Genomic DNA, 14,546 nt, shown 5'->3' with positions numbered 1-14,546 from the left:
GAATGTTGCCTTACACTGATGTCAAGTGCAAGATCCTCAGGGTCAGGTAGGAGTCAGAATGAAAAGCATGTGAATCAGTAAGAAAGGGGAAAATTTATACATCATCATGACGTGTTTTATGGGGACACTGTTAAAATTCTGTGCATTGATGCCTATTTAGGAAGAGCACATGGTATAAATCTATGATGAACATCTTGAAACTTTGTAATTTTTATTAATAAACTCAGTCATAAAATTTACTACAGATGGGGGAAAAGGTGCATCATATTCTCAATGTTTAGACTAATAAAACTACATTTGCCCTGATAAGCAAAGCTCTTGGTGCTATTTTGTTTGGAGTTTTTTCTTGTTCTTTTTTTTTTATTTAAAAAGCAAATATTTTGAAATGCATTTTATAGCAAATGCCAAAGGGAACAGGTTAAAAATAATCATTGCTCTTTAAAGTAATACTGTTCTGTTTTAAAACAGAACAAGTACATATGTCACTTATCTACAAACAACTATACAGAGAAAGAACGTGGTTACTTCTTACAAGTAACATTAAAAATTCAGTTCAACCCTTCTCCTTCCTTGGACTCTGGATTCTAAAATGACATACTACAAGATAAAATAGTAATGCTAATATTGATAGTTTATCCATTACAGGTCAGCTAACTGTCCACTGGAACAGTTACAAAGCTGTTAGTTTCGATTTCACAAGGCCAATCAATACAGAGGCATACTGTTTCAATTTTGCCTGCATTGATTTTTTTTTATAATACCCCAACCTTACAGCATTCATCTTTTTGAAAGAAGGAAGATTTGATTTACTGAAGAAAAATTGGAGAGAGCATCACAAAGATTTTTACCAGCAAGCCTGTAACACAGAAAAAAGATGAATGTCTCTAAGGCAGAGATGCCTCTTGCTTGAGGGCATCCATTAGAACACAGTCAACCAATCTGAAACAGAGTTTCTTAAGCAACCGAAACCTGAGCCTAAACTCACTTTCTTAAACTAATCAAAAGCATTCAGAGATCTTGATATACAGAGGTTCTCTTAAAAATTCCTAAACCTTATTGCTTCTAAAATAATTTATGTCTGCAGTTCTACTTTTGCATTTTTCTGAGAGGAGTACCACCCTTTTCCCCTCTAATACCAAGAATGAATTTCCATGGTACATTAGTCAGCCTATTAGAATGCAATGAAGGACGATATGAGAAAAGGGTAGTATGTCCTCTGAGACTTTCATCCAGTGTTCTCCATCATCTCTCCTCATCCTTCTTATATTCAGCCACTTTACCAGGTGTCATCTACATGAAAGATGATTTGTCTCCTGACCCAAATAAACACAATGCCTGCTCTATGCACCAGAAAAAAATTACTTCTGCCAGTCTGTTCATTTGTGTCCTCTTTCTTGCTTATTCCACCATTCTTATCAGGTTCTCTCAGTTTTCACCTGAGCCTCACTCCAGGTGACAGTAATGTATGGATGAACAGGTACTTGTCTGTCCCATTATTTCCTGAAATCTCTAAGCATTTGAAAAAAATGCAGTGACAGTAAAGGGCACACAGATATCAGAGTTCTGTGAGAGGAATACTTTCTTTGCATGCCAAGGCAATAGCCAGAACTTCAAATCCAATGGAGGAAAAAGAGCTTGCTTACTCTCTCTCATGTGGCAAAAGCTGGTAAAATCTGGATATTAAGACACAAATTGCATTCAGGCAGGTCACTATGTGTCAAAAGATATTAGATGCCTGCTGTGAGGAAACAACAATTCACATCTGCTTCTGAGGAAATAATATTTTCATTTTCAGTTTTTATTGAATGGAAACTTTAGGGAATATGTCTGTATAAAGGGTATTAAGTCTAGCAAGTATAACATGTTCAAAATGGCTATAATCATCATTGTGTTATCCATAAAGCAGCAGATTTCATTTGGTCTCTTTAGATGGGATAAATTGGATTCTTTTTTCCCCGGCTTGCAGTTTTGTTGCAGTACCAGATGTTTCTCAAATGCCACATGCTGGGGCTCCTATACCGAATGTAGCACCTGACCTTCTCTATAATTGACTAAAAATATTGATGTAATGGCATGAGCCTGATTGTGATTTATTAAAACCACTGCCGATCCCAGGCCAGCTGCCAGCACTGCAGCCCACTGATCGTATGGCATTAGAAAAGCCATCAATATTGAAACAAAATAAATGACATTAATGGGAAAGTATTAGGCCTTCAGAGCCATGGCTACAAGCAATTATATGGATTCCAAAGGAGGATGAAAAACAAAATACCACAAACCAAATATTGAAAACTACTACTAAGATTGATTTTATGTGACAAAAAACTAGTACAATTCTTTAAGGGAAAGTAAAATAATCCTGTAAAACATTAATTTAACCCCTTTAATATAGCTTTTCATTAGGATGAGAATCATTGTGTGGGGGTTTTTTGTGTTTTTTTTTAAATAGGTTTATGGTGGGTAAATGTATTCTGCCTTCCCGATAAAGATTTTTTTTTCCCTCTCTAATGCCATTTAAGTTTCTTAGAATTATGTTAAGTGTATTGCAAAGTGCATTATGTGATATTTCCATTTCACTGTAGATCATTATTTATTATGAAATAGAAATAATAATGTCCATATTTTCTACACTACATAATTTACAAGCTGATTATGCAAGCCTCATAAGAAGAAAATCAGAGAATAGTTAACCCACTCTCGAAGCAGTACATTTTATCAATTACAGCTCCACCTATCTCACTATACCAGTATTATCATGATGAGCAAAACACATCTAAATGGCAAAGAATTCTTCATATGCCTTATTTAAAAGCCATTGAAGACAGAAAGTGTTTTAAGCTAAGAAACACAAACAATTGAACAAAACACTAATGGAACACTCTCTGAAAACTGAAGAGCCACTGATGTATGAAGTGCTTTACAAAGTTGTTTGAAGAGACCCTGTTACAATCTTAAAATAATATGTTCATAGAAAGCGATTAACTAACCAACCTTTGCAGGAAATATTTAATTGTGTAATTATTTTTTATTTTCCTGCAGAGCATTTTCATAAAGGCTTTCCATATTTAACACAGTTTGAGCACCACATTTTGGGTTTGTGGCTAACCTGTAATTCTAACACGCTATAAATAAAAACCTCAATATTAATAGTACTTAATATCTAATATCCTTCAAAAATTATGAAATGAGAAACTGTTGAACATGATAAAATTGTTTTCAAAACAATAGAGCTAATTGAGATTATTGGCAAAATATATATATTCAATTTTTCACTCTCATTTCCACCTTTCATTGCATTGCATACAAATGACAGCATTTCAAGAGGCAAATGGATCCAGCGTGGTATGTTCTAGCCAAGACACGTTTAGTTTATTTTTAAATCCTAATCAGACATGCAGTTCTAGGATTTGAACTTTCATTTTAAATATTCAGCTGAAACTATCAGCTTGACTTGCGCAGAAACAATGAAGCAGGTGTCAATGTAATGACTATTCCATTTGTGTAGAATTTCCCAAATGAAAGCAATGTAATTTTCATTTGGTTGTGTTTTGCTCTAATGTATGAGTAGACAACGCAACATAGTAAAAAAACATTTTCCTCTTTCCTGGGGACAAGGGGTGCAACATTACTTCTCCTCATAAATTTCCACTGGTCAGGTGTTAAATATTCCATTCCATGCTTCAATAACAGAACATATTTATTCATGTATTTTCTGTTTTTTAAAATAAATGATGCAGTTATACTGGAATTTGAAAAAATCTGGAGCTCTACATAGTGATAAAGTTTAAATCCAACTGGGGAAGAATTTTTTTTTCTATTTTGCTGTTGTTTTCACATATATGTTGCACTGATTCTTACATTCAGGAAAACAAAATGTATTTTTACCATTTCAGATATGAGTCAGTACTGGTATTTATAGAAGTTACTAAACTACAAATATTGCTTTGTGAGTAAACAAGACTGTTGAAAAAAGAAAAATGGATTAATCCCCAATTGTAGATAGGACATTGCTGAAGTAAAATCCTCTGTATCTTCCAATTTTTTTCTTTAAATTATATATATATAGTTTTACACTAAACAAAATTGTAATATGCCAGTTTTCCATTAGGTTTGACCTCATCTGAAGACATAATCCAAATCATCCCATCATATCTGAACAAAAGCCAAATCTTAAAGATATCTCTTTACCTTGATGCAGAATTTCCCCAGGCTCCATGCTTGTCTGTCAGAATGTTGATAATTTTCTGTATTAGTTGGGATGCAGTCACATGATCTCGGAACTTGGCTGCTCTTATCAAATGATCACACATCTTTTCATCCTCTCGTTTATCTGCAGAATACTGGGCACATAGTGACTAAGAAAAAAAATAAATACTTTAATATTTTGCAGTTCACCTTCCAACCAAGAATCTTGAAGACTTTTACAAACAAATAATTAGTTTTACTAAGCCTTCAGAAATAAGAATTATCCCTATTTTACAGATGTGCGAACTTGAGGGACAGAGTAGTTACTTATGGTTACAGTACATTTATAGCAGAGGTAAATACAGAACTCAGTTATTACTTAATACTTTGTTATGTATTTTAACCACTACACTATGTTCCCTCATTTAAAACATTACTAACCTGACAACACAGTAGAACATTTCAGAATAACCGATTCTATCACACTGCAAGAGTGTAGATTTTATAGTGCCAGTCTCAAAGGGGAGATCTTCAAAAGACACAGATAGCAGTTAGACATGCAACTTGCATTCAAAGTGAAGGGGGGTTGGGCACTTAACTGCTATATGTATCTTTGAAGATCCTTCTCCTAAATAAAATCAAAACCTTATACACACTATTACATATAGTTTTCTTGCTGGAAGTTTCAAAGAGGAAAAACACTGAATGGATATGAAGACTGAACTAGCTTTTTACCAGGGCGATTCCTCTAGCCAGAAGGCTGGGATACATTAGAAGGCCAGAGTGGGAAAGCTAACACTAACTTTATGTACGATAACTGTTGGTAAAAATATTCCATTTTTCAAGGTTGTTAAAATGTAATGCCATTAACAAAGACTAATTACATAAAAACTAAATGGTGAAAAACTAAAAACATAAAAACTAAAACCTTTGCTTTCCTGGGTGGTTTTTTTTTTCTTCTTTATTTTCCTGTTAATTTGGTGTCATGAAAGTCCTGCACCCCCAACTTTAAGACTTCCTGTTCCTCAGATTTCAACCTGACAGTTCTACAGATTGCATATGCTAGAGAGACAAAGAACTTCAGCCTTTGTCAATGATTGGATTATTCTATGATCTAGTTAGTAGAAAGGACACAAATGCTTATCCAAACAAACAAGAAACATTTCCTTTTTTGTGGGGGAAAGGGAAGGGAGAGCAACCAGAGCAGACTTTAGAACAATTCTTCCAAGTTTAGGTACAGATATTAAAAACAAACAAAACCTATATATGTAAAACAATAAGTAGTTATGCCTTAAGACACACATGAAGTAAAGTACTTTTTAATCAGTCACTCTCTTTAATTGCAACAATTATGCAGAAAATGACTAAAATACATCCAATATATATAATGTAAATGTCTATGAAAATCTAAACCAGTGGTTAAGAAGCATTTAATTTTACAAAGATCCTTAAATGGTAAAAACCGTAAGAATACGCTGATTACAAATTAACTTGTAAATTCTCCATCTAGATTTTGCCTTTCACCCGTTCCCTAACTCTCCTACACCCTTATAATGCTCACCTGATGAACAGAAATCCAGAAAGTGTGAACCATAAGCAGTAGAATTTCCAGTTCAATTTAACATGTATCAGGAATCATCTTTTGTATGCCTAAACCCAGCATCCTGTCAACACCTCCCCGCCAAATAAATAAATAAATAAATAAATACATACATACAGTTGGCTAAGTTATGACCGCCTCTCAACAAGATTTTTATAGCTCCTTTTAAACACTGTTGTCTTTTCCAGTATATTAACCTATCCTGTACCCATGACAATTTTGAATTCTCTTCACCAGCATTTAGTAAATGTTTGATAAGCTGTTATATTTAAGTTGCTTGAAAGGGCAGAATTCTAAAAACAAGCGTCCAAGGTAAGCTAAGTAGTAAAGTGTTTTAAAGTGCTTTTTAATGGATCCTCCTTTACAATTTGAACAGCAACTTTTCATATCTGACATAAAATCCATATATATAAATCACATTAGATGGTTACTCTTTCCAGATTATCAATCTCTGTCTCTTTATGGAACATTAAAGTCACATTTGACCTTAAAAACATGATAAAATGGAAATCAAATGAGAACTTTTTGTAAAAGATATAATGAACTTGTACCTCTAAAAAAATCTTTCTGATGCAATTTTGAACACATTCTTTATTAAATACCAATATTGAATTTAAGTGTGTAGACATGACGTTCAAAAGAAGAGAGAGATAAGTGGCATTTCCTCCTTCTAAAACTTGCATGTACATAGGACAAAATAGCATTAGTATGTCACTAGCTTAAAAGTAGTAAGATCTCTCTTTCAGCAAACCACCATGATGAATCTTTTTAAATTAAAAGTTTACTATTTCCCCATAACCTGTTTGAAAATTGACAGACTTTAACATGCAGAAACATCACAATTACAACATCACACTATGCAGGAATCTTAATTACAACAAGCTCATTAACATTTTACGTTATTACAATAAGATGCAGAAGCTGCTGCAGGTCTCTCAGATGTTTAGCACCTGCTCATGCATAGTTATTAACATCTGAAAAGTTTTGTCACGGAAAATTCTCCAAATAAACCAATAATTAGTGGGCTGTTAGGCCCTTAGCTGCCAGATTTGTGTGCACATTCTACTGTTTGTTCGATAATTCTAGTTTTAGAAATGTTGTGGAGAGGAGGAGGAGGAGAGGGAGAACAAAGAAAAACAAAATGTCATCAGAATATACATTAAATCTCCATTGGTTTCTGAAATCTTACATGAAAAATCATCATTGGGAAAAGAATTGATCCTTCCTACCATGGTTCCTCCTTCTCCTCATGGCTTTCCACACCCCTATTTCCCCAAACTTTCATGGCTACCTTCATCTCCCACAATGGCTTCTCCCTCATTACCTACCACCCTGTATCTGATTTCCCTCTTTGCTCATTTGCAGGTTTACTCTCTCAGCTGTTTAGTGTCCACAGTCCCTCAGTGCCTGCCAAATGCCTCTATCCCTTATCAATCTAAGCAAAGTTCTACAGAAGCAGCTTTAAGACAGTAGAGAGCTGACTCCATGCATGAGACACAGGCAGACAGCAGGGGCTTTGGTGATGGGGCTGCTAAGTAGGTGGGAGAGAGGCTCAGTTTTTAGAAAATGTCTCTCCCACTACCACGCAGCCCTGGGACAGCAGCCAGGACCACAGTTACAGATATATTTTAAAACCTGGTAGTATCCTGGCTAAAATGACTATTGACAAGTATCTACACTCAATGCCAGGATCTCAGTTTGGAACAGCCTGATGTGTTGCAGAGTCTGGTAAAAACAGCTCAACACTTTAAATCTCAGTGTTGATTCCCATCAATTCCACCAGAAGCAGTTTGTCCCACCAAACTAGCTAAATCTTTACAAGTAAATCAGTTTTAAGTTTTGCTTCTAACCATTCTCAATGAGGTAGATGCTACATAATTTCTACTCCTATTTAGAGAGTTTAAGAATAGAAAGTAGAATATCAATCATATACTCTTTGCTGCTATGAGACCAATCTTTGAAATGTAACAGTAGGGTCATCTGAGATGGTTTAAGCCTTAGGAATTGGCTGAGGAAATGATTCACTTGGTGCTATTTCAAAGTTCGGGTTAGTTTTGAATTTTGAATGAAAGATTGTGCATCTGGAAGATACATTAATCTGAAGATTGACATCTGCCGGGGCTCATGCTTTATATCTGAAGGGCTTCTGCCAGTTTCAAATTTCATATTATCCTGCATATGGTACCACAGAGAAAATCTGAACAAGAATCTACATGGCCTATAAGCAAATGATCATATTTTCACATTGAACATTAGGATTGGATTGATCAGCAACTTCACTGGGATCATTTGGATAATGGAGGGTGCATTTTCTAAGGTCTCCAGATGTTAGCATCCATCAGTTTAACTTAAGGGAGTTTTATTTTTCCAATGCAAGCTTCTTTACTTTCATGGAAGGACAATGAGTCTGGGAGTCAGTTATCAGATGATTAGTGTACACAATAAAATTGAAGGGTTGTAATGCCTGTTAGGTTAATACTGTCTTCCTTCTAATTATCTAAAAGACTTATGCTCAAGTATGTCATGCCTTCCGAGCCCCAATGAAATTGCCATTCTGGTGGTAGAGGAATAGTACTAAGTACCTCACCTCTTATTCCCATTCACCTTGCAACTGGAAAATGGAGAATTGATCTGTCAGGGATATGAGTGGTTTAGAAGAACTCCCAGGTTACAATATGAACCATGTGTCGATCACATCCACATATCGATATTTGATAAATTATTTTTATGTACTTGTACCAATACAGTTAAAATTCAATTACCTGAACCCCTCCTGACCAAAAGTATAGGTTACCTGAAGATCAGCTACATCAAAGGTTTGAAATCAGAGATCATGAACAACGCATATTTTGTTTGTATATAAACCAGCACATTTTGCAAATGTTCATCTTGAGTAAGCTGGTTAAAGATTTTGTTTGCATGTAACCTGTTCTACAGTTATACAAATTATTACACATTTACTTCCTCTGCTTTCTATTGTATAACCATTATGGTTGCAAACTATACTACCAATACATGCCCTGCAGACTTCTACATGGTTGTATGTAATTAGACTGATACATAGCTATGAGTAAATTAAACCAAGATTTCTACTTCCATGAGCACTTTGGTGCTTGAAATATGTATTAAATGGTTTTTTGGGAGCAGGTCCAATGTATAAACACAACAGCAATGGTCAGAGATATTAGGGGAGGATTTCATAGCCATTGGTACTACCCATGGTGGAGCAGGAAACATGAAAGGAGAAAACCACCCTACGTAGCTAGCTGTAGAAAGGTTGTGTGGAGAGGGGAACAAATGTATATTCTGTCATCAGGGTGATTCCAGATATGCTGTTAAAAACAAATGGTATGGTGAATTAGAAGATCCTCCCTGTCTCTAGTTCTATTTAGGGGATTATCAGGTATTTTAAAGATAATTTTGTTTTTAGTTTACAGAAAAACATATCAAATAAAGCTGACTGTTAAAGATTTCCTATGCATGGTAATATTTGCATATGTATCACTACAATCCCTAAAATTACCAAGTTATGTTTTACCAAGGCTACATCTAACTTTAACAGCATTTGATAGCAGCAAAGATTTTTAAAAAGACTACATTATCTTACAGTCCATTTTCTGTACTTCAACTTGCCACAAAGCTCTCACTAACCATTTTGAAGTATTCCAATTTCTTCACCTAATTTGGCTAAAAATTACTAGCATCATGAACAACTTGTCCTAGAAAATGTAATTTAAGAGAAAAAAAATACTCCAGAAGACAAGAGATAGCCCCACTGCCAATGCAAATTCCCTTTAAATAACGACATTGTAGTAAATGAAGGCACTCTTCAATCTTCCACTTTCAAAGATCTTTGCACTTGATCCCTGACCTCAGGCTACAAGTCTGGACTAAAAAAAACGCTACCCAGGGAAATCTTACGAAGACTGCTGAATAAGACTTAGAAAAATGAAAGCTTAAAAACTCAATAGTGAACAAAAGTCAACCAATGACAATGTCTGACAGCCACCTTCAATTCTAAAGTGATGCCTCTGTCATCCAGCAACTCAAAGTATTGATTTCTCTCAGCATGAAAAAAAGCCTAAGCCAATGAAACCGACATAGCATCATCCCCCCGATAATAGCCATTAAGGTTAACACAGGCAGAACACTTATCAAAGTATCTGTTCTATTTCTTCTTGTTTTAATCGACTGGGTACAATGATATGGCTTCTCATCTCTGCAACCTACAATTTCCAAACCTCATTTATCCAGCCTTTTAATTGATTTGGTGATTAAGAAAAAAATCTGCATCTAATTTAATTATGTCACACAATTATTGCAAAATACATGTTCATATTCAGGCATTTCTAGAAGAAAATATGCCCAACCTGCTCTGAAAATGACAAATTAATTTTAAGAAGACCCGAAGAAGAGCTCCGTGTTGCTTGAAAGCTTGTCTCTTTCACCAACAGAAGTTGGTCCAATAAAAAAAGAAAATATTACCTCACCCACCTTCTCTCTCTAAGAGGGAGAAAAAAGGCAGTCTATTGATGACAAAATTCTAAGAGTCAGAAATATCAAGTCAGATGCATATTAGTAAAATTATGGTCAAAACTAAAAAGACCCTATCAGAGGCAGTTATTTGGGTGAGTGGTTAGACTGAACAGTTGTGATTAAGAGATTTCACATTTTAATCTGGGATGAGCCAATTGCTTTCTCTGTGATCTTGGGTAAGTCAGCCAATATTCTGCTTTAGTAAACCCAGCCAAAATCTGGGCAAAGAGTAGGCATTTACCAAAAATGTATGGCTGCAAATGAACAGAATGTTCTAGAACTAATAAACCAGCAAAACTAATGAGTCAAACCAGATACTAAAATATGGCAGCCCAATTTTGAGTAGTCAAATAGTGGTGCCAGAACAGGGGCGGGGCCAGGGGACCATTGCCTTCCCATTTTTTGCCACCAGCCCTGCCCCTCAGCTTCCTGCTTAGCCCCACCCCAGGCAGGCTGGCAGTGGGAGCCTGAGGAAGCTATGGGGAGCCTCCACCTGTCTGGGGGAGTGGGGGAGTGAGAACAGCCACCAGCCTATGTCCCTGCCTTCTGCCCAGGGCAGGTTGAGAGTCCGAGGGTCCCCAAAGCTGCCCAGGAGACTCTTATTACGGCCTGGCTGGAGCTCTGAGACCCCCGCTCCCCTGACCCAGCCAGAGCTGGGTCAGGGTAAGAGCTGTGAGGGGCCTGGGACATGGATGAGGGGCTGTTCTGGGCTGGGGGCCCAGGATACAGGCCAGGGGCTACTCTCAGGCCCCTCCACCCCATTCAGGTGGAGAAGCCAAGTCTCACTGGCCCCACTCCAGCTTTTGGATTGGCCTAGGGTCGGGGCTCAGGGGAAGAGGAGGGGCAGGAGTGGGGCCACAGAGGAACCAAGGGCTCCTGCCTGCCCCCACAATTCTAGAAAGGCTCCGCTGCCCCCGGTAGGAAGAAAGAAATCAATATATCAGTAGTGGTTGTAGGAAGCTGTGATGTGATGACCTGGATTAATTTTTTGTGAACATCTTAATACACATTTATCATGGCAGGTGCAACCTCCTCCTCTGGTCTTTTCTGACACTCACCTCATTACAGTAGCACCTTCAGACCCACTCAGGGCCTATATATCTATGTAATAAGAGGACAGTTTTATTCCATCTATCCTTCCAAAACTCTGATGCTAATGGTTGGATCACTTCAAGTCCCTTCACTGGCTCCCTGAATACAATTCAATTCCTTGTTCTCACCTTCAAGGTCTTCTGCAAGCTAGCTCCTATTTACCAGGTCTTTTGTTCCCAGCCCCAAATCACCTTCCCTCAGCCCAAGATGTTCCTCTGACTATTCACTTTGTGTAGTCCCCCATCCATGCCCACCTCTGCACTCTCTCTCATGTTGGCCTTTACACACAGAATCTCCCTCCTGCACCACACATCATGCCTACACACTAAATCTATTCTCAAACCACTTGCAGGTAGATCATCCTCAATACTTTTCTGTTACAAGACCATGTCTCTTCATGTTGTTCTTGCTTTAAAATAGGCCACTATCCTGACTCAGTGGCCCTATGGATGCACTCCAGCATATATTATGGGAGGATCAGGATTATCCCCAGTAATGGTCTAACTTGAGACTCTGCATCTGAATTTGCAGAGTACTTAGCATTTTTCTAGCACTTTATATATTGACAGCACAGCACCAATAGATTTTAATTTCAGTTGTGAGCACTCAGCACTTACATAAATCTGGTTTTGCAGTTTAGGTACCCAGAAAATAAGGAACACACAATCAGTGACAGAGTCAGCTCTAGGTTTTTTGCAGCTCCCAAGCAAAAAAAAACAAAAAAAACAACTACCCTCTGAGAGCGCAACTGCCGAAGCAAAACAAAAAACAAAACACCTCCGAGAGCACCTGGAATGCTGCCCCTGAAATTGTGCCGCCCCAAGCACGTGCTTGGTTTACTGGTGCCTAGAGACAGTCCTGATTAGTGACAACTTGTCTAAAGTTTGGTTTAAGAGGCTGTGTCAATATCACACAGTAACTTTACGATAGAGACAGGAATAGAATCCAGTTCTCCAGGGTAGGGTTCAACCACCACAGCCACTTTCTCTTCCTTCACTTTCCTGACTCATTCACTAAATCCCGCCAAACTTCTGCAACAAACAAGACAGGGGTCATACAGACGACAGCCTCCTTCAGTACAACCCCTTCTGGACTATCTTTAAGCCTCTCCACTTTGGGACACAACATTGTCTCCCAGCTACTTCCCTGGACTCCTCTGCTTTTTCCAGACTACTTCAGCACCTTTCACAAGAGCCCAGTTGCTCTCTGTGGTTCTCCTCTACTCCCCATTTCTATTCAGGAATACTGGCCCCAGAACCACCTCCCTGGAGCCTGGCGCTTTTTCCAAGGTTCACCTATGGGAGACAGGACTACTATAGGATCTAGCTCCACTCCTGTAGCTCTCTTTCCCTCACCTTACTCCCTCTCCTAGGCTTCCTCCCTTTTGAACTCCTACTCTCAAGCATAGATAAGGACTAACTTATAGGACTGACTAGCCCCAGGCCTCCTGGCACTTACAGTAATGTCTACACAGCCTGCAGCAGTGTGCCTCTGAGCCCAGTCAACAGATTCAGGTTGTAGACACTGCAGCTCAGGTTGGAGCTTAGGGCCTGAAGCCTACGGAATGGGCTTCAGATCGAGGTCCAGCCCAAGCTGCAATGTCTACAAACCAATTTTAGCACAGTAGCATGAGTCCTACGAGCCCAAATCCGTAGACCCAGGCTCAGAGCCACACTGACGCTATCTGTGTAGATGTACAACCCTAATGGCCAGGACACCCTGTTACAGTGATCGTGTAGTAGAAGAACGTATCATAATGTACAAGGGTTGCACAGATAATCTTGCTTCTCATATATCCTAAATTTTGTGTGTTTGACTTTGCAACCATCATGATTTTCTTTCAATGTAGTCTTTTGTAAATTTCTTCATGAGTTTTGAAATCACAAATTGAAAATACTGTCCATTACCGACCCCAAATCGATACAGACCTCTGTCACAGAAGTAGCTGGTAGGAAATAACAGACTATTGTTGCTATGTGAACAACAGTGTATGAGACGCGCACTTTGCCTATGAATTTCACCATTATTTCCTGACGGAATGGGAATTTTGGGACTCAGGAATCCTATGTTCAATTCCAGGCTCTAGAGGGGAGTATTCTCTAGTGGTTAGAAACTTTTGCTCCTACCTCCCCCTACTCTCCAGCTCATGTCCCTCTCTGCTCCATCCATGCCCATCCACCCACCCACCAGTTCCTTTTCCTGTCCCCTAACTGTTCCTGCCTCTATCCTTGCTCCTCAGCATTTGAGTCAGGATGCTCTCTTTTTCTCTTTCATGTTGCCTGGGCACAAGCAGAAGGATCAGAGAGTATATGAGGGGCAGTTATCCTGCTCTCAGTTCCAGTGTCTGGTGTCACTGTGGCCCAAGCAGCCATGAGGAACCATTATACAGAAAGTCTTCCTCTGCCCCTGTGGAATGGAACATGCTCACTCTATGGGGATGATGGATGTACACTCTGGTCAGCATATAGAAGCTCTATGAGGAGGGATCATGCTCAGTGTGGTCAGAATCTTTGGAGAATTCAGCTGCAATTCTAACAAGCCTTACATGAGCACACACAGACTGTTTTTTTCAATGTTCATCTTGCTACCCTCGTACCAGGACAACACCTCTACTGCAAAGCATTGCCCTACCTTCAGTGGGCAGAAGACCTAGTGCTTCTCAAGTAAACAGTAGTAAGGTTTTTTCCCCCTTAAACTTGGACCTACTTTTCCCCAATCTTGTTCTACAAAACAGCTGGAGAATTTTTGCTGAAAAACTTTCAAAAAAATATTTAGACTGAGGCAGACATTTGACATGGAAAATTTATAAGCAAGTAATAATGGAGTATTATAATGAAAAAAGCATTAGGCAGCTTTAACTATAAGTCTCATTACCAGCTCTCCCTATAGTTAATTGAAAGGTATTTGCAGGAGAAGTATTTATTTAGCTTCTGTACACATCATAAATATATAACCACAAAAGTACACATCATAAATATATAGCCACAAATACTTTAAACTCTACAATAATATCATATCAAATTATATGAATAACTAAAGTTTTATATTAACCACAGTAAAATGGAAGAAACCAAATAATATAGTTCTGGTTAACAGTCATCTTACATACATGCAGAAATCTGCCTAAATATTA

General features: G+C 38.0%; 1 protein-coding gene across 5 annotated transcripts in view; it reads right to left on the bottom strand.

Moving 5' to 3' along the window:
• Positions 1-14,546, bottom strand: part of LRBA (LPS responsive beige-like anchor protein) — a 427,307-nt gene that overhangs the window by 185,442 nt on the left and 227,319 nt on the right. For all 5 annotated transcript variants that reach the window (XM_030563560.1, XM_030563562.1, XM_030563561.1 and 2 more), the window contains exon 37: positions 4,189-4,355. In XM_030563560.1, coding sequence (XP_030419420.1) covers positions 4,189-4,355 — 167 coding nt within the window. The remainder of the gene's footprint in view (positions 1-4,188; positions 4,356-14,546) is intronic.

This window comes from Gopherus evgoodei, chromosome 5 (genome assembly GCF_007399415.2).
Source record: "Gopherus evgoodei ecotype Sinaloan lineage chromosome 5, rGopEvg1_v1.p, whole genome shotgun sequence".
NCBI lineage: Eukaryota > Metazoa > Chordata > Testudines > Testudinidae > Gopherus > Gopherus evgoodei.
Note: the sequence above shows the minus strand (reverse complement) of the source record. Positions and strands in the feature narration are given on the sequence as shown.